Raw genomic sequence first — 26905 nt, 5'->3', positions numbered from 1 at the left:
CCAGTGGCCTTTTTTCCCAGAACTAGAACAAATATCTTAAAATTTGTATGGAGACACAAAAGACCCTAAATAGCCAAAGCAGTCTTGAGGGAAAAAAAAACGGAGTTGGAGGAATCAGACTCCCTGACTTCAGACTATACTACAAAGCTACAGTAATCAAGACAATGTGGTACTGGCACAAAAACAGAAATACAGATCAATGGTATAGGAGAGAAAGCCAGAGATAAACCCACATACCTATGGTCAACTAATCTATGACAAAGGAGGCAAAGATATACAATGGAGAAAAGACAGTCTCTTCAATAAGTGGTGCTGGGAAAACTGGACAGCTACATGTAAAAGAATGAAATTAGAACACTCCCTAACACACACCATACACAAAAATAAACTCAAAATGGATTATAGACCTAAATGTAAGACCGGACACTATAAAACTCTTAGAGGAAAACATAGGAGGAACACTCTTTGACATAAACCACAGCAAGATCTTTTTTGATCCACCTCCTAGAGTAATGGAAATAAAAATAAACAAACAGGACCTAATGAAACTTAAAAGCTTTTGCACAGCAAAGGAAACTACAAGCAAGACGAAAAGACAACCCTCAAATGGGATAAATTATTTGCAAACAAATCAACGGACATAGGATTAATGTCCAAAATATATAAACAGCTCATGCAGCTCAATATTAAAAAAAAAAAAACCCAATCCAAAAATGGGCAGAAGACCTAAATAGACATTTCTCCAAAGAAGACATACAGATGGCCAAGAAGCACATGAAAAGCTGTTCAACATCACTAATGATTAGAAAAATGCAAATCAAAACTACAATGAGGTATCACCTCACACCGGTTTGAATGGGCATCATCAGAAAACCTACAAACAACAAATGCTGGAGAGGGTGTGGAGAAAAGGGAACCCTCTTGCACTGTTGGTGGGAATGTAAATTGATACAGCCACTATGGAGAACAGTATGGGGAGTCCTTAAAAAACTAAAAATAGAATTACCATATGGCCCAGCAATCCCACTACTGGGCATATACCCAGAGAAAACCATAATTCAAAAAAACACATGCACCCCAATGTTCACTGCAGCACTACTTACAATAGCCAGCTCATGGAAGCAACCTAAATGCCCTTTGACAGATGAATGGATAAAGAAGATGTGGTACAAATATACAATGGAATATTACTCAGCCATAAAAAGGGATGAAAATGGGTCATTTGTAGAGACATGGATGGACCTAGAAACTGTCATACAAAGTGACGTAAGCCAGAAGGAGAAAAACAAATACCATATATTAACGCATATATGTGGAATCTAGCAAAATGGTACAGATGAACCAGTTTGCAAGGTAGAAATAGAGACACAGATGTAGAGAACAAATGTATGGACACCAAGGGGGGAAAGTGGCAGGGTGGGTGGTGGTGGTGGTGGGATGAATTGGGAGGTTGGAATTGACATATATACACTAATATGTATAAAATAGATAACTAATAAGAACCTGCTGTATAATAAATAAATAAAATTAAAAAAACCAAAAAACAAATTAATTAATTAAAATCCAAGGGTGATAAGTCACTGTATTGTTGTATTCAGTCTTACTAAGTCACCTACATGAAAAGTAGGAGTACTAATCAGAAGGAGTAAGACTCAAGAGAACCAAACCATATATATATTTCATATATGTATATACACAGAAATACAAGATTAGGAAACACAAGATATAGGAAGATGCAGAAAGGTCTGAGTACCTTGGATGCCTAGTTCTAACTGACCTTTCATTGTCACAAGTCATAAACAGACTATGATAGCATATCCATCCTAAGTGGTGGTCTGTGAAAAGACAGTAGAGCAGAAACTTCCTCCCTGCAGGCAGAACTTCAAGCAATATATCCATGGTCTACTTTGGCTGAGGAAAGATGGCCTGATGGGCAGAGGCTACATGTTTAACCAGATGGATAGGGACCTAAAAGAAGAAAGATTGGAGGATTGGTGACAAAGACATCTGGGGAACAGACATGGAGAAACGGGCCAACTGCAATGGGCCCAGAGTACGATTATTTGTATTCCATGAGAATGGTCAGCAAAAGACTCCCACTGTGGAGGCAAGATGACCTTGAGAATGTCAACCAAGCCCCTTCCCCAGGCACTGCAGTGCTTGCTCAATGGGCATAAGAACAAAGTACCTGGTAACAGGAAATGAGCTCCACCGCATGAGCTTCCTCTCACTAATGCTAACCAACCCTTACAGAATGCCAGCTGCCCAGCAGCAGCAACCAACTCTGCCCTGATACAGAACCACAGCAGGAGGACCCACCAACCAGCTGATAGCAGATTTAGTTCACTGAGCTCTTCTATGATGGAGAGGACAGCAATCTTTCTCCATTAAAAGAAACACTAATTCTGGGTTTGGGTTTGCTGTCTTCATTTGTTCTACCCACCTTGCTTATATAAACACCATAATCCATAGATTTACCAAATACTGTTTAAGCTATTGTGTTACCTCACTCAGTACTGTTTGTAATCAAGAATTTCACCTTACAGAAGTAGAGAAGCCCACTGAATTCACAGATTAGAATGATGTATAGCGTACTGGCGGGCTAAATCGGGAGGTAACATCTTATGAGGTTGGGATATAACGCTGCTTTTATTATTCTAGAGTTGTGCACACCGTCTGGGGACCAAGAATGCAAGGGAGGGGTTGGGCCTTTCACTGTCATACTTAAGACTCACTCACAGTAATACTCACTTCTACATTTGAGAGACTTTAGTACCTCTGAGGACAGTTGTGATTCCTCTGAATTCAAGGCTAAGACTCCAAGAATCCCAACTGATTTATTAACAAGGCATGAAATATACTTCCTACTGTAAAGAACTATGTGCAATTCGAGTCAGTTGAGAGATGACTCAGAAGTAAGGGTTCAAGAATGGCAAGTAATGATATATAAAGAGGTTAATCATATATGTTGATCCACATGAAATTACCAATATATTTGACCATTTTTTACCTATAAAACACAATTTCACATGATTCTCTCCTACAGTATTAAAAAAACATGTAAAATAATTAACCATACATACAATCCAACAGCATACACAGTTTTCGGAAGAAGTATAAACAACAAAGTAGATCATATAGAGCTTATTAGAGAATTAAACTAATATGAAAAGAAACACATTCTAATATGTGGGTAGGAGTCTCAGTAACAGTCTTTGTGAGACAGACTTAAAACACAGTGCCCATCCTACTCCTACTTGGTGAGACTGGAGTGGTCAAAAATGATCATCTTATGCTTGTTAATGGAGGGCTTAAACACCTGAACAAACGGCATTTTATAATATTCAACTTAAAAACTATAATGCTAAAATCTAAGAACTCATTATTTAAAGATGCGGGGGGGGGGGGAAGGTGGGGAGGTGTTCCATTAAAAAAAATACTGCATGTAAAAAGGAAGAAAAGAACAAGCAAGGGAAATGGCAGAAGGAGAAAACATACATTATAAGTATACAGACACAGAAATGACTATCTTGACCAAAGATATTAGCAAGAGCTCAAAAATTTATGAAAATATCACCACTAAAGGAGAGCTCAAAGCAAAGATCCAAGTGCATACAAAATAAATAAATTTCACAAAAGGAAATAAAAACTAGTGTGTTAGACCTAGGAAATAGGAAATAAGTAGAAAAGAAAAAAAATCCATCATAGAAATGAAAAGTCATACGGGAGATAACTAATGAAGAACTGACACAATTTGAAAAAAATAAGGATCATAGAGAAAAGTCTGAGAGAAGTGGGAAAAAATGAAATTGGAACATACTAAGAGTATAAAAAGATTATAGGGAAAACAGATATGAAAGGTAGGTGAAGGAGAACAAACATTGGCATAACTGATATTCCTGAAGGAACTGCATATATGAACTAGAAAACATTTTCAAAAATATCACTAAGACAACTTTCCTGAAATAAAAGAAATTTTACAGACAGAAAGGGTACATACCATGTCTCAGGAAAAACTAATACAGAAAATTACCACTGAAGTTAGTGGACTTTAAAGATGAAGATTTTTAAATGCAAGAACTCACAGAATGTAATTCTCACAAACCATTTCTGAAGGACTGCTAGATAAAGACGACAGCCTACCAAGAAATGGAGCAATTTCTCCAAAAAGAAGACAAGTGCTGAGTACTGGATCCACTTCTGTTGGTATGGAAAGGTGAAAGGAAAGGAGGACAAAAGTAAGCAGGTGATGATGGACCTAATATTCGTCAGAACAAGTCATGTCAGTCATTAGATCTCTGCTGAAATTTAAAGGAAAAAACAAAAACCCTGTCTTTTATCTTATTTAATTTTATTGTTGCTTTGCGTTCTGGCAAAATTTTTTCACCAGGCTCTATTCTGAGTCCAAAGAATCTTGATTTGTTCATTGAAACTATAACATGGCCTATAAAAACAAAATTATATTTTGATTAGGGCCTCCAAATGTGATCAATGACTCCAAGTTTCTATTAGTAGGAATTAACATTTATTTTACTAAGTTGCAGAGAATGTTTCTCAAATATCATATTTAAATAAATTTATTATAGGTTTTCACTCAAGATGCATTTGATAGTAGCATAGACTAGATAGCTTGTAGGAGATAAAAATCTAACAGGTCAGCAATAAGAGCTCATGTATTCAGACCTTAGAGGCCCCAGAAAGAATCATACGCTGTCTACTTATAAATTCTGCCATCACTCTAAAAACCAAAATAACTTGGGATCTAAACACAAGCAGAAGCTAGTAAGGAACTGACTTACACATTGTGTATTTCTCTTACAGAAGGATTTGTTTTATATTTTTATTTCAGTGTAAATTTTATTTTAAATGAATACTGAAAGTAACTTTCCCTTTCATGTGTTACAGTTCAAATATTACAACTTCCTAAGCAGTTTCTGTCTTCTAATCACTGTCTGAAAAGATGGTAACAGCTGCTTTAGGACAACTATGATTCAATGTTGCATCAAAATGTTTGGCCAGGGGCTTCCCTGGTAGCGCAGGGGATAAGAATCCGCCTGCCAATGTAGGGGACACGGGTTCAATCCCTGGTCCGGGAAGATCTCACATGCCGCGGAGCAACCAAGCCCGTGCGCCACAACTACTGAGCCTGCGCTCTAGAGTCCACGAGCCACAGCTACTGAAGTCCACGCGCCTAGAGCCCGTGCCCTGCAACAAGAGAAGCCACTACAATGAGAAGCCCGCGCAACACAACGAAGAGTAGCCCCTGCTTGCTGCAACTAGAGAAAGCCTGCGTGCAGCAACGAAGACCCAATGCAGCCAATAAATAAATAAATAAATTTTAAAAATGCCCAATTCTCTTAAAAAGCAACCTACTCTGCACTAAAATATGTCCTTCAAAAATAACTTGGGGGACTTCCCTGGTGGCACAGTGGTTAAGAATCCACCTGCCAATGCACGGGACACGGGTTCGACACGGGTTCAAGGCCTGGTCCAGGAAGATCCCACATGCTGCAGAGCAACTAAGCCCGTGTGCTACAACTCCTGAGCCTGCTCTCTAGAGCCCGCAAGACACAACTACTGAAGCCCGCGGGCCTAGAGCCTGTGCTCCGCAACAAGAGAAGCCACCGCAGTGAGAAGCCCGCGCACCACAACTAAGAGTAGCCCCTGCTCGCCCCAACTAGAGAAAGCCTGGGCACAGCAACGAGGACCCAACACAGCCAAAAATAAATTAATTAATTAATTAAAAAAAAAGTTATTATTGATAAAGAATTCTAAAAAACCAAATAACCTGGAAACTCTCACAGCCAAGAGGACCCTAAAGAGACATGACAACTAAATGTGATATACAGGTATTCTAAATGGGAGCCCTGAACAGAAAAGGGACGTTAGATTTTTTTTAAATCAAGGATTTCTGAATAAAGGTATGGACCCTAGTTAATAATAACATATTAGTTTTGGTTCATTAACTGTAACGAATGCACCATGCTACATGTTAACAATAGGGGAAACTAGGTGCGGGGGTATATGAGAACTCTGTACTATCTTGACAATTTTTCTGTAAATATAAAACTGTTCTAAAAAATAAAACTGGGCTTCCCTTGTGGCACAGTGGTTGGGAGTCTGCCTGCCAATGCAGGGGACACGGGTTCGAGCCCTGGTCCGGGAAGATCCCACATGCCGCGGAGCGGCTGGGCCCGTGAGCCATGGCTGCTGAGGCTGTGCGTCCGGAGCCTGTGCTCCGCAACGGGAGAGGCCACGGCAGTGAGAGGCCGCGTACCGCAAAAAAATAAAAATAAAAATAAAAAAATAAATAAGATAAAACTGAGACGAATGGGTAAAAGAAGTTATCTAGATTTCCACTAATAGGTAAATGATAAACTGAACAATGGTATATTTGTTCAACTGATTATTACGCATTTAAAAAATAATTTTGAGGGGCTTCCCCTGTGGCGCAGTGGTTGGGAGTCCGCCTGCCGATGCAGGGGACACAGTTTCGTGCCCCGGTCCGGGAAGATCCCACATGCTGCGGAGCAGCTGGGCCCGTGAGCCATAGCCGCTGAGCCTGCGCGTCCGGAGCCTGTGCTCCGCAACAGGAGAGGCCACAGCAGTGAGAGGCCCGCATACTGCAAAAATAAATTAATAATAATAATAATTTTGAAGATGTAGCAACATAAAAATGACTATGACATAAAGTAAAAAGAATAAAATGTATTTAGGAATAGTATAATTTAACTATGTAAAAACATTTATGAAAAGATTAAAAGGGAATGGTGTTAATTTTTTTAGAGAGAAAAAGGATTATGAGTGACTATTTTCTCTATTTTCTAAACTTCCTTTAATGTTGTAACATTTTTAATTTAAAAATTATAGAAACATTTATTATAATGAAACTATGGTGCCCAGTGCTGGTTGCCTAACCAACATTCAATCCCCTCTTCCTCCTTCCTAATAGAAACCTAATCTTCTTCATAGAGGGAACTCATCTCACCTTCAGATCTTCATTATTCTAATAAAATCAGAGCATAGCTCCCCTGGAGACCATAATCGATATCATGGTTGGTGGATAGAATTTCCCCCTTCCTTGTTTGATGTGATCAAGAAAGCGTGCAGCTTGAGCACACTGGCAGCCATCTTCACGGCCATAGAGAATCCACTGCTAGATCACTGAAAACAGCAAAGGGCAATCTGATATTATCAAGTCACTGACTATACTAGGCCTGAAGCCTGCACAACCTCTGGACTCCCACTTATGTGAGATAATATATTCCCTTATTATTTAAGTCACTTTGGGTCAGGGTTTTCTATCACTTGGTGCTAAAAGCATCCTAACTAATATAAAAATATTTTAAAATATCTTCCATGAGAAGCAAACTTTCCTTTCCTTCCCTTCCCTCTGCAACAGAAAATATAAAGCTCTTACTACCAAAAATAAAATCTCAGGACTGTTCACATCATATATCTTGTAGATATTCAGTACACACTGACATGGTACGGCTGGTTCTAGAGCATAAAAATATTATTAATGGCTCCTTCCTTAAGCAATGTATTTCTATCTTAAAGCCGCTCCCTTTATGATTTCCATGTTGAACCAGGCCCCCCCAAAATAAAACAAGCTCATTTCACCTTCATGAAAGACCAAGAAGTCATCCCTTCCCCAGGGCAGATCTCTCTCCTCAGTATTATCACTCTCCTTTGATTATATCTCCTTTCTGGCACATGCCTCTTTCTAGCTGTGTAAATGTGGTTTAGGTATTGTACATCTCTTATTTATTATAGATGAGGAGAATCATCCTAAAGAGAATAAACATTTCTTTGTTTCTGTATCTTACACTGATGCTTGTTCATCTTAAGTGCCCAATACATGATGGTTGAATAAATAAATAAACAAATTAATGCTCTTGAGCCTGGAAAAAAGGCATTCTGTTCCTCCTTGAAACTCCAGAGGAAAACTAAGAAAACTGAAGATGGTAAAAAAATAAATAAAACCCAAAACATGGATCTAGGTAAACACTTGAGTCCTTTAATAACCAGCTGCCACGTTAGCAAAGTTATTAATACTAATATCAAAAAAATCAGGAACAAGAAAAAAATGCCTGCTACTACTGCTTTCACTCAAAATTGAACTGTCATTACTCATTTGTGTGGAAAATATCTCCTTCCCAATTGTGAGTTGCCAGTTCAGGAAGATTTGAAAAAGAAATAAAAGTTTTAGGGATTTGAATTGAAGAAACAAATCTGTTTACCAATGATATGATTATCTACATTAAAAATCCAAAGGAAACTATACCCAAAGTATTAAAATTAATAAGGGAATTTAGCAAGGTGTCTGGATAAAGAATTAATATACAAAAATTAACTGTAATTTTATATACCAGCACCAAAAAGTTAGAAAATGCAACTTAAAGTGTCTGTTCTTCAGAAGTTAACATTAACAACATGAAAAGACAACTCTTAAACCAAGGAAAAGATATTTTCCATATTATTAACTGCTAAAAGACTACTTTCTAGAATATTTTTTTAAACTCAAAAAAAAAAATCAAATGACAAACACTCCAATTAAAAAAGAATGCTAAAATGAGTGAGTGAAAGTTTAAGCAAAAAGAGAATTGCAGAGTTTCAAAAAATATCTCCCAGAATATAGTATAATATTTACAAGGGAAAATAGTAAGTTAGGAACTCTGGCAGGTACCATCTTAGCCAAGTGATCAAGGTTAACTTCACCAGTATACATACTGATATCACGTAGCCCCGATATGATGTACATCACTTTATAGTATCCTTCCCAATAATGCTTAATCTCAGTCTAATCATGAGAAGACATTAGACAAACCCAAACTGAGAAACATTCAAAATCACTGGCCAGTACTCTTCAAAAGTGTCAAGGTCATGAAAGACAAGGCTGAGGAATTATCACAAATTGGAACAACTACAGTGACATGACAACTGCAATGTAGGATCCTGGACCAGATGCTCAAACAGAAAAAGGAGGTTAGTGGAAAACCTGATAAGATCTGAATAAATTCGACACTTTATTTAACAGTATTGTACCAAAGTTAATGTCTTAGTTTTGGTAAATATTCTATGATAATACAAAGATGTTCACATAAGGAGAAGCTGGGTAAAGGGGATACAGGATCTCTCTGTACCATTTTTGCAATTTGAAATCTAAATTATCAAAACAAAAAATTAACTGTGAAAAATATGAGTAAAAACATTAAAGATAATCTCTAGGAGAGGAAACATAATGACCATAAATATATGAAGAGGTGCGCAATCTCATCAGTAATTAGGAAAATACAAATTGAAATCACAGTGAGATACCATTTTACATCCACTTGTTTGGCAAAAACTGAAGAGTCTAACAATATCACATGTTGATAAGAATGTGAAGCAATGGAGTTTAAACACTGCTGGTAGGACTAAAAATGGGTAGAGCCACTTTGGAAAATGATTTGGCTGTAAAGTTGTAAAGTTAAACATGCACATATGTATCACAGATGATGCAGTAATTTTACTCTTAAGTAGAGTCTAGAGAAACCAGTTAGTAAGCACTGGAATGTTCATAGGAGCATTGTTTATAATAGCAAGACCTTCAGTTCAACCCAAATATGCACCGCTAGATAAACAAATTATAGTATATTTCAGGAAATAGAAATATTATGAATTAAAATGAATGAAATATATGAATATATCTTGGAAACATAATGTTAAATGAAAAAAAAGCAAGTTGCAGAAGAATCTGCGTAGCATGGTATTTTTTATAAAATTCGAAAACAAGCAAAACTAACACTTTCAGGGATATAAATATGGGTAAATTATAAAGAAAGGTAGATGTCTGAGACAGTGGTTACCTCCTGGGAAAAAATTAGGGGTTAGGACAGAGAGGAACACACAGGGAGCTTCAACAGTATTGTGACAGATTTCTTAATCTGGGTGGTGAGTTCAAGGGTTGGTTTAAATACAAGAATTCAAAAATCACTTTAGTGTTACATGTATTCTTTTATCTGTGAAACATACTTTGCAATTAATATTAATAAATATTTTTTAATAAAGGAAACCTCATTTTATTTATTTCTTTATGTATGTATGTCTGCATTGGGTCTTTGTTACTGTGCACGGGCTTTCTCTAGTTGTGGAGAGCGGGGGCTAGTCTTTGTTGTGGTGCGCGGGCTTCTCACTGCGGTGGCTTCTCTTGTAGCAGAGCACGGGCTCTAGGCGCGCGGGCTTCAGTAGTTGTGGCACGCGGGCTCAGCAGTTGTGGCTCACAGGCTCTAGAGCACAGGCTCAGTAGTCGTGGCACATGGGCTTAGTTGCTCCGCCAGTGCCCCACAACTACTTCCTGGGATCTTCCTGGACCAGGGCTCAAACCTGTGTCCCCTGCATTGGCAGGCAGATTCTTAACCACTGCACCACCAGGGAAGTCCAATAAATATTTTAAAACAATATTTTAGACAAATATATACCCAACTCTTAATAGTGATTATTTCAGGGGATGAAATTCTGGAAAATATTCACTTTCTATAGCACATGTTTTAAATAATTTTAGTATCAAATATATAATGAGTATGTATTGGAAAAAAATGCAATTTTTAAAAAATTTTGATACTGCAATAAGAAGTAGTTGTGAGATAGAAAGTTTTCCTCATTAGAATAATTTATAATGATCACTACCTCAATTTTTTTCACTCACCAGAGTTCCTCCACAAATACTGTTCCCATTCACAATCTATGCTGTTACAACTGGGTCCTACTGTAAGATTAATCAGGACAGTGCTGAAACATTCCCAGCTTCTTACACTTGGGAGTTGTGTGTATGTGCAAACATTCTCAACAAATAAGCATTAGGTCCACTGTTCTGCATAATGTGCTAGTAAAAACCTTACTGAGGGAAGGGGCCAACTACAGACAGAAGAAATTAAGACAGGAAAGTCCTTCGAATTGGTCTCTGTGCCTTAAAGAAAATAGGAACACTTAACAGTCAACATTAGTGTTGCAAACCATTCATCCTCCTTCCTCTACCACACAGCCTCATAAAGTTTTAGCCTTAAAACTAGGCTATACACGGGAAGGCAGTCATACATTCTTGGAGTGATTATCACTATCATTATTGCTCTCACATAAATGCTTTCATGCATATTGGCCTATGTTGGAAACCCCATGCAAACAGATACAATGGTATATCAGATCCCTGAGAACCTGCAAGTGGAGAACAATCAAACATGGCCACACCCAGAACTTCAGTAAAAATACGCAGTGAAAACAAAGTATGGCAAATACTTGAGCTGTATATTTTAGGTACTGTTTTCTATAATCAGGAGGAAAGAACATATTATTTCCCTTTTTCTGGCTCAGTATTATGATGCAGCAGAAGGCAGCAAGTAAGGAACTGGGGACTTCAAAAAAAAAAGTGTGGGCAGATCAGTGATGACAGAATGTGGAAGAGAAGCAAGACTCAATAACACTGACTGATTTTAGGGAAGGTCCTAAAGATTGAGAGTGAAGAGTTTAATGTCAATGTGAAGGGAGCAAAGAGGAGGCTGAAAGCTTTTAAGGAGTAAAAAAGAAGGCTGATGGTAGCTACGGTTCTCTAATACTTTAAAATAATATTTTCAAGAAGACTGCAGATGAAGCTGACAACCATGGAAGAAGGGTTCATGATTGCACACGGTACAAGGAAGGAACAATTTGGAACCAAAGCCTGCATCAAGACCACTCTCCTCCACTCCTTTTACTTTTGCTCTGTTTTGACCAAGATGCTCTCAATGTTGAAGACATTAGCTTTTACCAAAGCGGATCGTTCCAGGCCACCAGGTGGAGCCCAACAGTCACAAAAAAGAGCCCCCTCCTCAGCCTGATTTGCTTTTTGTCCACCAGCCAAGCTAGAGCCAAAGCCCCCCGAAAAGGACTTATAAAGTCTAAGTTTGGTAATACAAGTTTTTAGGATTACATAACACAGCCTCTTCCTCAGAAGAGTCTTCAGATACGAACATTCTCTTGAAAAGGTGAAATACTCTTTGCACAGGAGGAAGGACTAGCTAGAGCTATTTTTCAATTTGCAAATCTTGTAGGCTACGCCTCAATGAAACAAACTAACTTATCCTGTTTGTTTTTTCTACCAACCTAGTTACTGTTTCTTTTTCCTAAACACAGTTTAATGTAATTTAATGACCATCTCCCCAATTCATATCTACCTCATAAGAAATTCAGTATCAATCAAACCTGAATGGAATAGTAAAAGTATTTGCTTCTATTAGTCAACAAATATTTCTGATTACTGACACCTTATAGGTGCAAAGGTGGGAGTTGAAGAAGATACCAGAACAGACCCCCTTACCCATCAGCCACTTCTTCCCCACCACACACATCGTCAATCAGAACTTCCCTTCCTCTCCTTTCACCTCACCCAGTCACTCTCTCCAATGGAAGCTGCTATCCTTCATTCTCTTAAAATGTGCAGTACTATGACATTAAGCCTAGACAATCCACGTTCAACCAAAAATTTCTCAACCCTGCTAGACATGCATTGACCTATTCATTTTCCTCCTTCCCATCCCTTAAAGCTACCAAAGTTTGCTAGAGAAAGTAATATAAATATGTCAGTTTGCTCTAGGTCAATTCACGTCATAGATCTTTAGTTAGTCTTCAGTGTTGCCAAGAAACACTATTATGTTTTTCACAGTAGCTGCTGTAAAACTTTTCCATTTTCTTCAAGATTTATCCTTAAATATTCCAGAAGAAGAAACCATGATAAATCTAGGAGAAAGTGACCTTGATATCTCCATGTGCATGACATCCTGGAAGAGAAGGATGGGACTGTAAACTCTATACTTTAGGATAGCAGATTTCACAAAGGTCTGAGAAAGTATAAGCATGAATTCCACTGCAAGAGTTTCTAAAGGGAAGGATGATTTAAGAGAGTTGAGACGCTCTTAAAACTATAAGTCTGATTATATAATTACAAATCATTTCAGCAAGGAAGCCAATGTGGCTTTTTAAGTATCTTGGACAAGAATCTAGTACTAAATGTAAAAAATACTAAATATGTTGTGATGCATAACAAAAAGCAGTGACCCCGAAAAGCCAGTAAGGGTTCACTAAGAACAGACTACTTTTAGATTTTTGATAGCATTACAGGACTAAGGTTCATCAAAGTGTGGCATGTAATGTATAGAGGTGAATAAGGTTCAACTGAAATCTCTCACGGCAATTCTAAGAACAAGATAAAAATTAACTTGTAACAACTAGAGGTCTCTAGTACTGTAATTCTCTTTGGGCTTCCCTTAACTGGAGGCACCAAAGTGCCACTGGGAGTGCCAGAGAAGCAATGCTTACACTGAAGGGGGCACCAAGACTGATGGCCTCCTGAAGGCCCCTTCCAAAGCTACTGAAATTATACATTCTATTAATGTGCACATGCTACTTAACGTTTTTGTTAAAGATTCTAAATGTGGGGTTCTCCACCCGCAGTTATATACTGACTGTATATTGTTATCAAGTGTTGATTTTGAAACCATAGAACCTGGTTCTCATCACTTTCTGTTCTAAACCACTCCTGTGTTTTCTAGCTTGATTTATGGTACAACATCTTCCTAGTCAACATGGCTGAAGACCCTGGGGTCATCAAATCATTCTCATCTACCCATCTGACCAGCCAGCAAGCATTCACCGAGTATCCTTGTCCTAAAGAAGTTCATGGCCAAGTAAATAACTTACGTAAGCAATTACAATACAAACAGATGAGAGCTTTAAGAGTGGTATTATTAGAAACTATGGGAGCACCCATGACGGAGGACTCAGTCAGGGAACATTTTCTGAGTAGACGACTGAGTTAAGTTTAAAAGTCGAGTATTTCACTAAATAAACACTGGGGAGAGGAGAAAGCCGCTGCTGGGAAAGGAAGTCTAGTGTGCAAAAGTCTGGAGCTAGGAACACAGTTAGCAATGAAATGGCAAGTAATGAGGCATAAGTGAAGGGAACAGTAGGAGATGAAGTTGTCCTTGATGAATCGTGATTAAATGCCATCATCTAACCAATCACGCAAGTCAGAGGCCTGAGAGTTCATTCAAGGTTCTGTCTTTCTCTTTCATGCCCCTCTTCCCATTGGTTACCATGTCTGAGAAAATTTACCTTCTTCGTCTCCCCTGACTCTTTTCATTCCTTTTGCTTCCCTCACTGCAGCTCCTTTACTTCAGGTTCTCCCATCTCATCTTAGTGCAACAGCCTACTGCTTGCTTTCAGTCATGGCCCTTCCCACCCACTCTGGACTCTGAATCAGAGTGATCTTTTAGCAAACAGGCTTCCACTCTCCCAGAAACAACCCTGGATTTCCCCCTTCATCCACCTCCTCTAAGCTTCCAGAAAATTATTTTATTCCTATGGAAGAGCTTACAACACTCTGCTTTGTACCACAGCTAGAGCTCAGAGAGACAGGCCATTCAGTCCATCTGCTTTACCCACACTCTTTGCCAGGGAGTTGAGTCCCCCAGTCCCTGATAACGGGGCAGTGGATCGCAGGACCTCAGACCCCTACCTCTGTTTACAACTATTAGGCAAATAACTGTCTCAATAGACCAATAAAGATCTTCTACCCTAGGAATTCTGTATTGTGCTCTAGACTACAGTGTGTGACCTGCAGAGGACTGGCAGTACCATTTGGGGGCCATGTATGCTATCAAGCAGGTAAATGGCTCCTGTGTAGAAAAAAGCAGACTAATACAAGTCATGTGCAGAAAGGGGGAGAGAAAAGATACCATGTGGTGGCTGGACCGGTCAGGGTGGCTGAGAGAGAAGCTGTGACTCCTTTGCCACCGTGTTAGTTCTGAGCTCCTCATGAGACCTGCCTACACTTACTGCCCTGGGTTTTAGGTAAACCACCAATGTCTTATATTAATCACCACTTTTATTTAAATTAGATCAAGTAGGATTCCATTCCTTGGAATCAAATTAATCCTGTGACATTTATGTAAACTCCTTCTGCATTAGGTTATCATTTCTTTAAATAAAGAAACCACAGCTTGTTTACCTTTGTATTTCTCACATAATACAGCAGTGACTTACACATATGATTAACACCTGTCTTTGTGAACTGAATTTAACTACAGAAGAAGTAAATGACTTTGGACTTGAATAATCAGTAGCAATTATATAGGCAGAAGTTCAATAATTTTAAAGGGCAGAGTGTTGGGGCAGGGAAGAAATTCAAAAGAAAGGCGCTTCGGTTAAACTTGGTTTTTAGGCATGGTTTCTATGCTTTCACATTCATACCCAGAACAAGTACTACCTTCACGCTCCGGGTCAGAACCTGGCAAAGATGAGAGAGGAAACCCAAGCGGTCACAGCACGGCATGTTCTGACTGGGAAACGGTGACCTCAGCTCCTAAAGATCAGTAACAGATAGCCAGAACAAAAGAGCCAGGCGACCCCCAACAGGCAACAGCTGCAGCGCGCACCCCCCACGAGACAGACGTCAGCTGAGAACTTCACCATGAAGACCCGCCACATTTTATTTCTTGAGATAAATTTTCTCTTTTCCACAAGGATTTTAAAAGGCTTATTTCCATAAAAGACAATTTTTAATGTCTTAATAGTAAAAAGGTCGAGAAAAAGCACAGCTTTCCATCTAAGTATGAGAATCTTCAAACTTTTGCATTTTGAAAAATAGATGATTAATATATGGTTATTATTTTAAAATATTCTTTCTTTAGATTCAGAGAATGTCCTTGCTGCTTCAAAGGCCTGACTCCTTTTTTGATTATTGCTGTACTTTACCCACAAGAAAAGAGTTCTTGATGAAGTAAGGGAGGATCTGTAAAAACAAAACAAAACAAAACAAAACAAAACAAAACAAAAAAGCACCTGAAGCGCCATCTGAGTAATAAGAGAAACTCATTCTGTGAAGATTTCCTGACTACACCCTTACAGCTCAAAAACTAAGGAAACAGCCCAATCAAGTATACACAATGGGATATGACAGAAAGGCAGATAAAAGACAAGGCTGGATTTCCTGCCTTGATGTGAAAGTGTTCCCTTTTCACTGCCAAGCACAGTGTGGTGGGCACAATCACCAGGGGCCAGGTGGCACAGCCATTATCAAGCCTTTTGAGTGGATGGTGAGAAACTGGCAAGCCGCTGAGAAGGGCTATTTAGGGCTCAAGGGGTTGACGTCACTTTTGGATAATGAGTTAGGCTTCAAAATGATGACATTGCAATCCCACCACTTGAGAGCAAAAAAGAAAGTGCAACTGTTCCTGAGTGGCTCTGAGATCATATAAATCACAGTGATCTTCATAGCACTGAGAAAGTGGCCCAGGATAGTATTTCTTAAATTCCATTAGGACACACAGATTTGATTTGGTTTACTTCACTAACCATAAAAGGCTAAGCAGAGAATAAACCTCATCAAAGCAGCACATCGTGGCCATCCATTCAGTGTCGGCACTCATAACCATGGAACATTCCCAGGAGGGTCCATCCTGCACAAGTTAGATGACCAACAAGCAAGTCACCCAATTAGACTAAAAGTAGTATCAGAGCAAATTTTTCTAGCTTGTATGCCTTTATTTTCATTTCCTAAAATGAAACCTAAGCATAAACCAGACACCATCTATAATAAAGCGCTACAGATATAGCTAAAACTTAATACTTCTCTTTCAAAATGAATACCAATTGTAAGAAGGAAACAGGCACAGCATTTGATCAAACGGCTAGGTCCAGCAGTTTCTTCAGATTACAAGGAAATGGCTATCCATGATGCTCTGTGGCTATATAATCTATATTTAAGTTAGACTGGTTTCTAAAAGCTTCCCTAAAAACATGGTACCTTTCCCTGTTTACAGTAGGGTAATTTAATGTTTAATGCCACAAGTGAAACCTCTGAAGGATCAATACCAAAAAAGCACATCATTCAAACATACCTTTACTCTCATATTTTAAAGCACGGGGGACTGAGGTCCCATGAATACGCCTGGAATTTCACATATTTTAACACCAGTGTCTGAAAGGAGGGGTCTGATTGTTTGATACAATGAATTCTTTGCAAGTTCACAACTACAAACAGGATTCATAACATAACAGGAAATAAGCAGAGGTTCAGAATGTGCTTATGTTTCATGCCAAAAAACAAACAAAAGAGGTGATTGCCTGGCAGTTCAAGGAACCTATAGCTGGACAGCTGTGGTAGCTAAGGGTGATTTCTGAAGAACCACGCCTAGTACGCATGCTTTAATGAAGAAATAATAATTAAAATACACACAAAAATGCTTACGTAAATGCTACCTAAACCAAGTTCCGTCTGGGATCTGTGGTTTTTCTCGCCAGAGGTCACCTACCCCAGGGCAAAGTTGCTGTCTTCCTTCCAGTCCACAATGCGGCAGATGAACAGCGTGTTGGCATAATCTTTAGGCCGGGTCACAAAGTCCTGGGGACAGTCCTTGAGAGGTACATAAATTCTAGGCACCCGGTGGTCCGAGGGAGAAAACAGGGCATACTTCCTAAACAGTTCACTGTTCTTATCGGCCAAGAGTTTGAGGAAGCCAGTCGCTGCACGGGAATGTTTTTTTTCCAAGATGTAAACCACCTGAAAATACCAAAGATATAGTCAATGCTGTTTATCTGTAGGACTGGATAACAGTTGGGAGAAGTCAGTAGAATGTTATTTGGTCAACTATCTGGGTCCAGCAGTTTTTCTAAGTCTAAATGAAGTACCTCTCAGTGAGGCTCTGTGACTAAGTTATCTATATTTAAGTTGTAACAACTGAAGCCAGCGAGCACATATACCCAAGGAAAACTAAGCAATACACAGATTAATTAGATGAAAGTGCTTTTAAAACCAAGACCTATGTCTCAAAAAAATATGTAAAACTCCAGCAGGGAAGTACAGCTCCAGGTATTTGGTCTGCATTACATTTTTCTCACATGAACTATACCAGTATCTCAGGTGAACAATACAATAGTTGTTTATTTTAAAATGTTATTAAACGTAAATAACTTCTTTATTATGCCTTCAAATGCTGAAACCTTTTAACCTTCCTTCTTTCCAAGATTAAACCCAGTCTCTCATTTCACCAGGCAAAAATTCAATAGCACAAGTACGTGCTATTTCTACCAAGAGAAACACATCATCTTGGACTGACCCATCACTCAGCTCTCACTCTCCTGTGCCCCTCCACGGGCTTTTTCACCACATCAAGACCACTAGTGCCTTGACCCTTGCCTTCTTTCAATGTCTGTTAGCTACTTCTTAGCCTTGAGTCCTTTCCTACCTGCCAGAGACACCATGTTTCATCACTTCAAGTCCTGTTACGTATGTCATCAAATGCCTCACCCCTCTTGTTGTTCCATTGCACCTACCCCCAAAATCCTCAATTCTGGAACCATTCAGCCACTGCTATTCTCTAACCTTAAACACAAGTTACTGAGTCCACCAGAAAAGAAGAAAATTATAATCATACAGATGCATACCATCACACATTAATGTTATACAACTGCTGCTAGGACCTCAAAAGCTCTAAGGTATTTTTTTAACCTGTTCCCAGTCAGCACAATGTATTCTTTTTGGCTGCGTTGCGGCAGGCAGGCTCTTAGCTGCAGCAGGCAGGGTCTTTGTTGAGGCATGTGGCACAGGCTCTTTGTTGTGGCGCGCGGGCTTCTCTCCAGTTGCGGCCTACGGGTTTTCTTCTCTCTCTAGTTGTGGCGTGCTAGCTCCAGGGTATGTGGGCTCTGTAGTTTGTGGCACGCGGGCTTAGCTGCCCCATGGCACGTGGGATCTTAGTTCACCGACCAGGGATCAAACCCACGTCCCCTGCATTGGAAGGCGGATTATTTACCACTGGACCACCAGGGAAGTCCCCAGCATAATTTATTCTTTAAGCCCCACTCTCTTGATCCTTCTTTTGGGACTCCAATTATCCGAATGCTGGATCTTTTTTACTGTTCCACGGCTTCCTGAGGCTCTGTTCATTTTTTTTCAATGTATTTTCTCTCTGTTCACATAGGGTAAATCCTATTGATTGGTCCTCAAGTTAACTAATTCTGTGCTGAGTCACCTCTACTCTACTACTGAGCCCATCCAGCAAGTATTTCATTTGTTGCTGTATTTTTCAGTTCTATAATTTCCATTTAGTTCCCTTTTTATAACTTCTATTTCCTTGCTGAGACTTTCAGTTTTCTCCTTTGTTTCAAGAGAATTTTTACTTGCTATTAAAGCATATTTATGATGGCTATCTTAAATCGCTATCAGGTAACTGCAGTATCTTGGTGTTGGCATCAACTAACTTGGTGTTAGCTGTCGTTCCTCACTCAAGTAGTGATTTTCCTGGTTCTTGGTATAAGTTGATTTTCTAATGTATCCTGGACCTTTTGGCTATAATGTTAGCAGGTTCAAGGTCTTATTTAAATCTTGCCTTTTAGAAGGCAGTCACCCTGTCTAGGGCGAGCATGCAGGTCCCGGACTACTTTTGTGGGCTGTAGCTACAGTGACAATTTAGTTTTCAGAGCCTTTGCAATGCTATTTCGATATGTTTGGTTGACAAGGTACCACTGGGGCTCCCACTAGTTTCTGCTGGTACTGCTGAGGGGCTGGCCACCTGGCTGGTCTCTCTGATATGGGTGAGGAGCACATCCTGGTCCACATCCATGCAGAGACAGAGAGACTTCTCGCTTAGGGTTTTGGGTGTAGTGGCACCCCCTTCTACTGGTGCTACCTGGCTGCTCAGCATCTCTGGGTGGGAGAGGGGCATCTCAGGCCCATGAGGATAAAGAGGTTTCCTGGACCACATACTTGTGGTAGGATCTCCCTTGCTAGTGCCATCTGGATGCCAGGTGTCTCTGGGTGGGGGAGGGGAGTCTCAGGCCCATAGGGACAGAGAGACTTCTGGGGCTAGGTCACCTCTTTGGCAGGATCCCTGCTGTCAAAGCCACCCGGATGCCTGGCATCTCTTGGTGAGGGACAGAAGTCTCAGGTGTGGTGGGGAAGGAGCGCCCTTTTCCTGGCCACTTGCCATCAGCAGAGATCCCAGTCAATTTGTCTTACAGGTGCTGCTGGGATTGCCTGGTGTTGTTGGAGGGCCTCCTGTTAGATCTGAGTGAGGAACGAGTCTGCTTGAGCCACCTTCTATTGTGGGGTTGGGATCCAGAAACACGGGGCCTGGGTCCCCTTCTGTTGGTGGAGGGCTTGTGAAGTCCCCTGCTGCTACGTTGTTCTGCTAGCCCTAGAGTCCCTAACTAGTCTGCCTTCCGCTTTTCATCTTTCAGAATTCTCCTTTGGTTGTCTCTTATTATTGTCCAGAATTTGTAGCTGTGCTTAGGGGAGAGGAGCAAGGAGAAACGACTCTATGCCATCATGTCTGATGCTTTTCGTTTTAATGTTCGACAGAACAAGAAGTATACAAATCAGCATGACATTACTCACGATTCATGTGTTAACTGTCACAGAAATGACTTTACCACAGTGTAAGTTTTGCCTTGTAATTTTAGATTGATTTCATTAAGAAACTATACAAAAACAAATAAACCCCAAAACCAAAAATAGCAAGAGAGGAAGCACCATTGGGGGGCAGCAGCAAATTGCAGAACACAAATTCCACTGACAGAGGTTGCCTCTACTCAGCTCTGACCAAAGTCATTTAAGAATGTGGCCCACTGTTGCTGGATGTTTTGTTTCGTCAAGAGACGCCAGAAGCCTGACACTCCTTTTTTTTTTTTTCGTATAAGCTACTAAGCCAAAATTTTTAAATATTGCACAGGTCAAGCAAAACACAAATTTGTGAGCCAGACCCAGCCCACGATCTTTCCGTTCATTATACTCTTTCACACCTATCATATTGCCTAGTATATGGTTAGTATTCAAAATGCTTATTAAGGGCTTCCTTGGTGGTGCAGTGGTTGAGAGTCCGCCTGCCGATGCAGGGGACGCGGGTTCGTGCCCCGATCTGGGAAGATCTCAAATGCTGCAGAGCGGCTGGGCCCGTGAGCCATGGCCGCTGAGCCTGCGCGTCCGGAGCCTGTGCTCCGCAACAGGAGAGGCCACAACAGTGAGAGCCCCACGTACCGCAAAAAAAAATAATAATAATACAAAATGCTTATTAAAATAAAGATCTAGATAATTGAATGGGCAATTGGCAGGGGAGAGTAAAATATATGTAATATAATTTAGAAATTCCTCATGTCGATACGCAGGAGACACTCTCCTATCCAACTTGCTAGACTGAGTGGCAATGCCGCATTCCCAGGTTACAAGTGCTGGCGGATGCCTCTGGTAAAGGAAAACCTCATGCTATCACACACTCCATCCTTTGTCATTGCACCACTCCTTCCACCAGGAGCTACCTGCATAGCGAGGATCAGCTGTGTTTGATCTCATATCTGAATATGTCACTAGCATATATACTTTATTTTTAAGATTTAATTTTATTTACTTTTGGCTGTGTTGGGTCTTTGTTGCTGTGCACAGGCCTTCTCTACTTGTGGCGAGCGGGGGCTACTCTTTGTTGTAGTGCACGGGCTTCTCCTTGCAGTGGCTTCTCTTGTTGCAGAGCGCATGCCCTAGGTGTGCGGGCTTCAGTAGTTGTGGAACATAGGCTCTAGAGCACAGGCTCAGTAGTTGTGGCGCACGGGCTTAGTTGCTCCGCGGCATGTGGGATCTTCCCAGACCAGGGCTCAAACCCATGTCGCCTGCATTGGCAGGTGGATTCTTAACCACTGCACCACCCGGGAAGTCCTAGCATATATAATTAAAAAATAAAATTGAATTATGCAAAAAAACAAATTGCTTTTGTTACTGGACAACTAAATTAAATACTTTGGAGAAACTAAAAAATACTTATTAAAAACTTACTTTTGAATTAGATATGGTCATGACAACAATAAAAAAAATTGGAGCAAAAAAACAAAAATCTAGGAGTCTACATTCATATTGCTTCATCAGTGCCTAAATTCTCACTCCATTCATTCATTTATTGCCGTGCCGCACGGCACGCAGCATCTTATTTCCCCGACCAGGGATCAAACCCGTGTCCCCTGCAGTGGAAGCGTGGAGTCTTAACCGCTAGACCGTCAGGGAAGTCCCTCTCACTTCACTTTAAATAAACCAAACTGGAAATCATAGATGTCACATTACAAGTGCAGTTTATGCAGAAAAAGATAATGCAGAACCTCAATAAACATACCGACATGCGAAGAAAAGGCCTTGGCCCTTCATCCAAAGACAGACAAATGAATATATGTTTAAAGTTATGAAAAAGATTCACTTTTTATGATTCCCTGCTTCCACTGACTTTTCTGATTAACTGACCAACTACAGTCCTAACTGAATTGTATGAGAGGCCTCCAACAGGTAGCTCAGCTACCAGCCAGACAAGTGAAGGAAACAGGCAGAGACCTTTGCTGATCTCTGCAGCGACTTCTCTGGTAAAGCTCTTGTGTCCTGTGACATGAAGGTGTTCTCGTCTTTTGTAACTGGTGCACCAGCATCCTCTTTTCCTAATTTAAAAAAAAGAGAAAAGAAGAGGAGGAGGAATCAGGTAGACACATACCTATTAGGCATACAGACTCATGGGATTTTTAAATTCAGAGCTGCAAGGATTCTTGGACACCATTTACCCCAAACTACTCATTTTACAGAAAAGGAAACCCAGGCCCACAGTGGTTAGGTGACTTGGCTAAGGTCAGTTACGTCACTAACTTGTAGTAATGCTCACACTCAGCAGGCCGCATTTTATCTATTTAACATTATTCATATGTTAGGCATCATACAAGTGGAGAGCATCAAATTATGCTGAATTAAACTAAATCGCCTATGTGTCAAAATGCCAAAATAACTAAATGTTATACACTGCCCCAGCCCACAATGAAGAATAGAGATAGGTTAACTTATTATGCACATCTGCTGAAATAAAACAAAATCAAAATAAATGTTAACTTTTAAAAGTACTTTGGTACAGCCATAACAAACAAAATGGTGGAAAATAGATTATATTTATTAAATAAACAAATAAAAAAGCCAACCCTGATTTTCCTGGCTTTTCTTAGTGACATTATATAAAGAGTAAAGTACTTAAAGTCTTTTAATGTTTAATTTCCTTTCTTAAAAAACTTATAAAATTCACATTCACCCAAGAAACTGAAACCACTAAACAGGGAGTTAGGCTCTGGACCAGAAGTATTAAAACCACTCATGAAAAAAAGCAGCAAATTACAAACTTCTGAACATTTAATATTTTATATTTTCATGCGTTACATTAGATTTCCCCCACAAAATATTCTTATCCAACTCTACTGGAGTTTCTGGATTCTAGGGGTCACAACCAATTCATGTGGGACCCACTCCAGCTAGCTAAGAGAGACTTGTACTTATCATCATTTAGACATTACCAAGGCCAAAATAAATAAATAAATCCTTTTCAGGACTGGCTGCCTCTTAGCAAAGGCTCAGCTAAAAGCCAACTTTACTCTGGGCGTACTCTGGAAACACTGACATGATCTGACCTACTGGGGCTTAAGAACAATCAACTGTATGCTTTTCCATCTATGCTAAAATCTACCTACTATAGTGCCCACTGAAAGCAGAATTCTGTTTTCTAAAAAGAAAAACAAATGAAAACTTTCCCATTGTCGATCACCCTCTTTATCACCCTGTAAAAGAGGGACATCATCCAAGTTCATCTTTTATTTTAGACCAAGTTCACGATTCCAAAAGCATCAGATGCTTTCAGAACAACATCTTTTATACTCTAAGGGAGAAAAAAACCCACACCAGTTCCATAACATATCTTGCCAATGTGTTCCACACAACAGGTAATTCAGGAAAGATTAGGAGGCTGGAATTACCATGAACAAGTATACTCTACCTAGATATCTGATATCCGAGTTTGGTCTCAAGAGCTGGCAATCAAGACAGGGTAGTGAGGGTTTTTCCGAGACAGCCCAAATCCTGGGCATGCAGCTTTCTGTAACGGTCACTGGTGGCTCCGTCTTAAAATGACTATTGCTTCAGATTCCATCCCAACAACAAGCAAGTCTTCTGTTCCAAAGGTTATGCCAGGTTGCATTCAAAAAAAGAGGGCAAGCCATGGAAGTGGGCCCAATTATGATTCTCAGAGATCACACCTGAACACGACCTTTTCAGGTTCTGTGTTCATAAGGATATCCCGGCAGAAATCAGGCTTTGTTCAGACAAAGATGCACCCTAATAAATTAAACTGAAGCTTGTAGCCTTACAGGTGAGCACCACAGATATGTTCAATGAATGTGAAGAAACACACTGCCAGTTTAGAAAAGTGAATCACCTTAACAGGTTTCCAACAACTACGTCTTGCCACAGCGAGCAGCAAAGCTGTCAATTTAATGAGAGAATCTATCGCGTTGTTTAATCACAAGATCATTTGTTTCTTCATTTATACCATGTGTGTTTACTGAGCACTGGGCATTGAGGATTCAGTGTGAATAAGAGAAAGATGATCCCAGCCCTTATGGAACATACAGTTTAATGCTGGAGTGATATTCAATAAATAAGCACTCAATAAATATAGAATTATAAACTGTGATGAATGGTAAGAATGAAAGAACACTCCCAAGGAGGGAGAGAAGAGAACATATGATTTAGATTAAGAAGTCAGAGAAAGGCCCTGTGTGCAAGTGACACTGATGCTGAGATATGAGGATGGTGTGTGTAGGAGTGAGGAAGGGGACAAAAGACCCCAAGTGGGGAATGGTACTTGGGAAGGGGTGGAGGTGGGAAGTCCTTGGCACAATCAGGAACAGAAAGACCATGTGGCTGGAGGACAATGAACAAGAATGGGCATGGCCAGAAATGGAAATGAGAGGTAGACAGGAGTCGAGTCAGATGGGGCCTTGCAGAAGTTAAGAATCCTGAGTTTAAACCTACATACAATAGGAAGCTGGCTAAGGATTTTGTTCAAGAAAGTGACTGCCTAACTTGAGACTCGGCCAACCTAAGAGGGGATGTTGGGAGACCAGTTAAGAGCTATCGCAGAAGTCCAGACACAAGAGGATAGTGCTATAATACAAGCACTGGAGATGGAATTAAAAGGATCAATTTGGGCTTCCCTGGTGGTGCAGTGGTTGAGAGTCTGCCTGCTGATGCAGCGGACATGGGTTCGTGCCCCGGTCCGGGAAGATCCCACATGCCGCGGAGCGGCTGGGCCCGTGAGCCATGGCCGCTGAGCCTGCGCGTCCGGAGCCTGTGCTCCACAATGGGAGAGGCCACAGCAGTGAGAGGCCCACGTACCGCAAAAAAAAAAAAAAAAAAAAAAGGATCAATTTAAGAGATATTTTGGAGTTGAACTAATAGACTTTAGTGGTAATTAGATATGAGAGTTTAAGGATTATTAGATATAAGAAATAAAGGATTACTTCAAGCTTTCTAACATCTGCAGCTAGGCTGATGGAGGCATTACTGGCACAGGAAAGACTAGAAGAGGCGGTGAAAATCAAGGGTTCTACTTCAGAGGTGGTTCTATATGAGAGGCCACCTGTGAGATCTTCAAGTGATGATACTGAGTAAGCAGTTCAACATGAAGATCTGGAACTCAAGAAGAGAGATCTGCACTATGGCTCTAAGTATAATTTATATGCCAAGAACTTCCACATTTATAGTTTTCCAGCCCAAGTTGCAGAGAAGAAATTCAAACCCAAGTCTTTTCAACTACTAAGTTCCTGAAGCTCTTCCACTGATATATGCTCAAGTATGAAGTAATGTGCTGTCAATGTTAAGGAAATAAGCAAGATTCACTGAGGAAGTGAGTTGGGCTTGAAGGATATACAGATGTTTTTGAGAAAGAAAGTTGAAGGGCATTCCAGGTAAAGGCCAGCACTTGTACATGGCCCAGAGCTGTGAAAGAGCCTGACATGGTAAAGGATTAATAAGAGGTTTATTGTAGCTACTAACGGGTTGAGGACACAAGTGTTGGGCAGGAAGGGACTGGATGGGGAAAGGAACAAAACTGGTGGGGAGGTGGGATAGGTCCTATGGCAGAGATTCTAGTTCCTGCCCAATTTATCTATTCTCTTCTTTCCTACTAAGCAGAACTCCGATTTCTTATTTATTTATTTTTTTAGCTAGTATTAGTTAGAAGACTACATCCCTCAGTCTTCTTGTAACTAAACATGGCCTGGATGTCTAAGTTTTAGGCAATAAGATGCAGGTTAAAGTGTTGTGATTTAAAGGATGGAGGTGCAGCCTTTCCCTCTTCCTCCTTGCTGGCTGGAATGTGGATGTGGCAGCTGGACCTCAAGCACTCATCTTGGTCCTGGAGGCTACAGGACAACAGTGCATTCTGCTGTGCACAGCAGCACAGCAGAATTGAAGACTATGGAGCTAACCTATAAGCCTTGACCTGCCTACCTCTGTTCTTCTTTTCTGTGAGATAGAAATAAACTTTCTTGTTTAAGCCATTGATATTTTAGGATTTAACGCCACTCTCAGCAGAACATACTTCCTAACACACAGGTCCAGACAGTGAAACTGATAAGCTTGGATACTATCCTACAAAGCATTAGAAAGGCCAGGGACACATATATTTTAGAGCAATGAATTTGGTAGCGTTCCAGAGTGGAGAGACAATAGTAGCAGAGAGCTTAGGAAGCTGGGGTTACAGTCTAGATGAGACACAATCAGAATCTAAATTAAGATAGTGGCAGTGACAGTGAACAGAGGCAAGATTTGAGAGAGATTTTTGAGAAGGATGCTGCGAAGTGTGTCTCCATCACTATGAATGACTTAGTACAAGAAAAGGGGCTTAAGTTAAAAGGGCTTTTGATTGACTATCAGGGAAAATGCTTTCACAGAACGATGAAACTCCCTGATGAATTACTAGAAGAGGGGAGAGCTGCCGGCAGTCCTCAAGGAAGGAAAAGGTTATGTTTCCCCACAGCCTTCAGTCTGCCGTAC

The 26905-nt window shown here is 40.2% G+C and overlaps 1 protein-coding gene across 6 annotated transcripts in view; it reads right to left on the bottom strand.

Moving 5' to 3' along the window:
• DIS3L2 (DIS3 like 3'-5' exoribonuclease 2) overlaps positions 1 to 26905 on the bottom strand; it is a 374902-nt gene that overhangs the window by 193770 nt on the left and 154227 nt on the right. For all 6 annotated transcript variants that reach the window (XR_014326289.1, XR_014326290.1, XM_082841670.1 and 3 more), the window contains exons 7-8: positions 22376 to 22476; positions 17328 to 17575 (exon numbers count right to left, since the gene is read on the bottom strand). Coding sequence is in view for 4 of the 6 variants with exons in the window: in XM_082841670.1 (XP_082697796.1) it covers positions 17328 to 17575; positions 22376 to 22476 (349 nt within the window). In the remaining 2 variants the exon portion in view is untranslated. The remainder of the gene's footprint in view (positions 1 to 17327; positions 17576 to 22375; positions 22477 to 26905) is intronic.

This window comes from Leucopleurus acutus (genome assembly GCF_964270905.1).
Source record: "Leucopleurus acutus genome assembly, chromosome: 6".
Classification (NCBI taxonomy): domain Eukaryota; kingdom Metazoa; phylum Chordata; class Mammalia; order Artiodactyla; family Delphinidae; genus Leucopleurus; species Leucopleurus acutus.
This window is presented reverse-complemented; position numbering and strand designations above follow the sequence as displayed.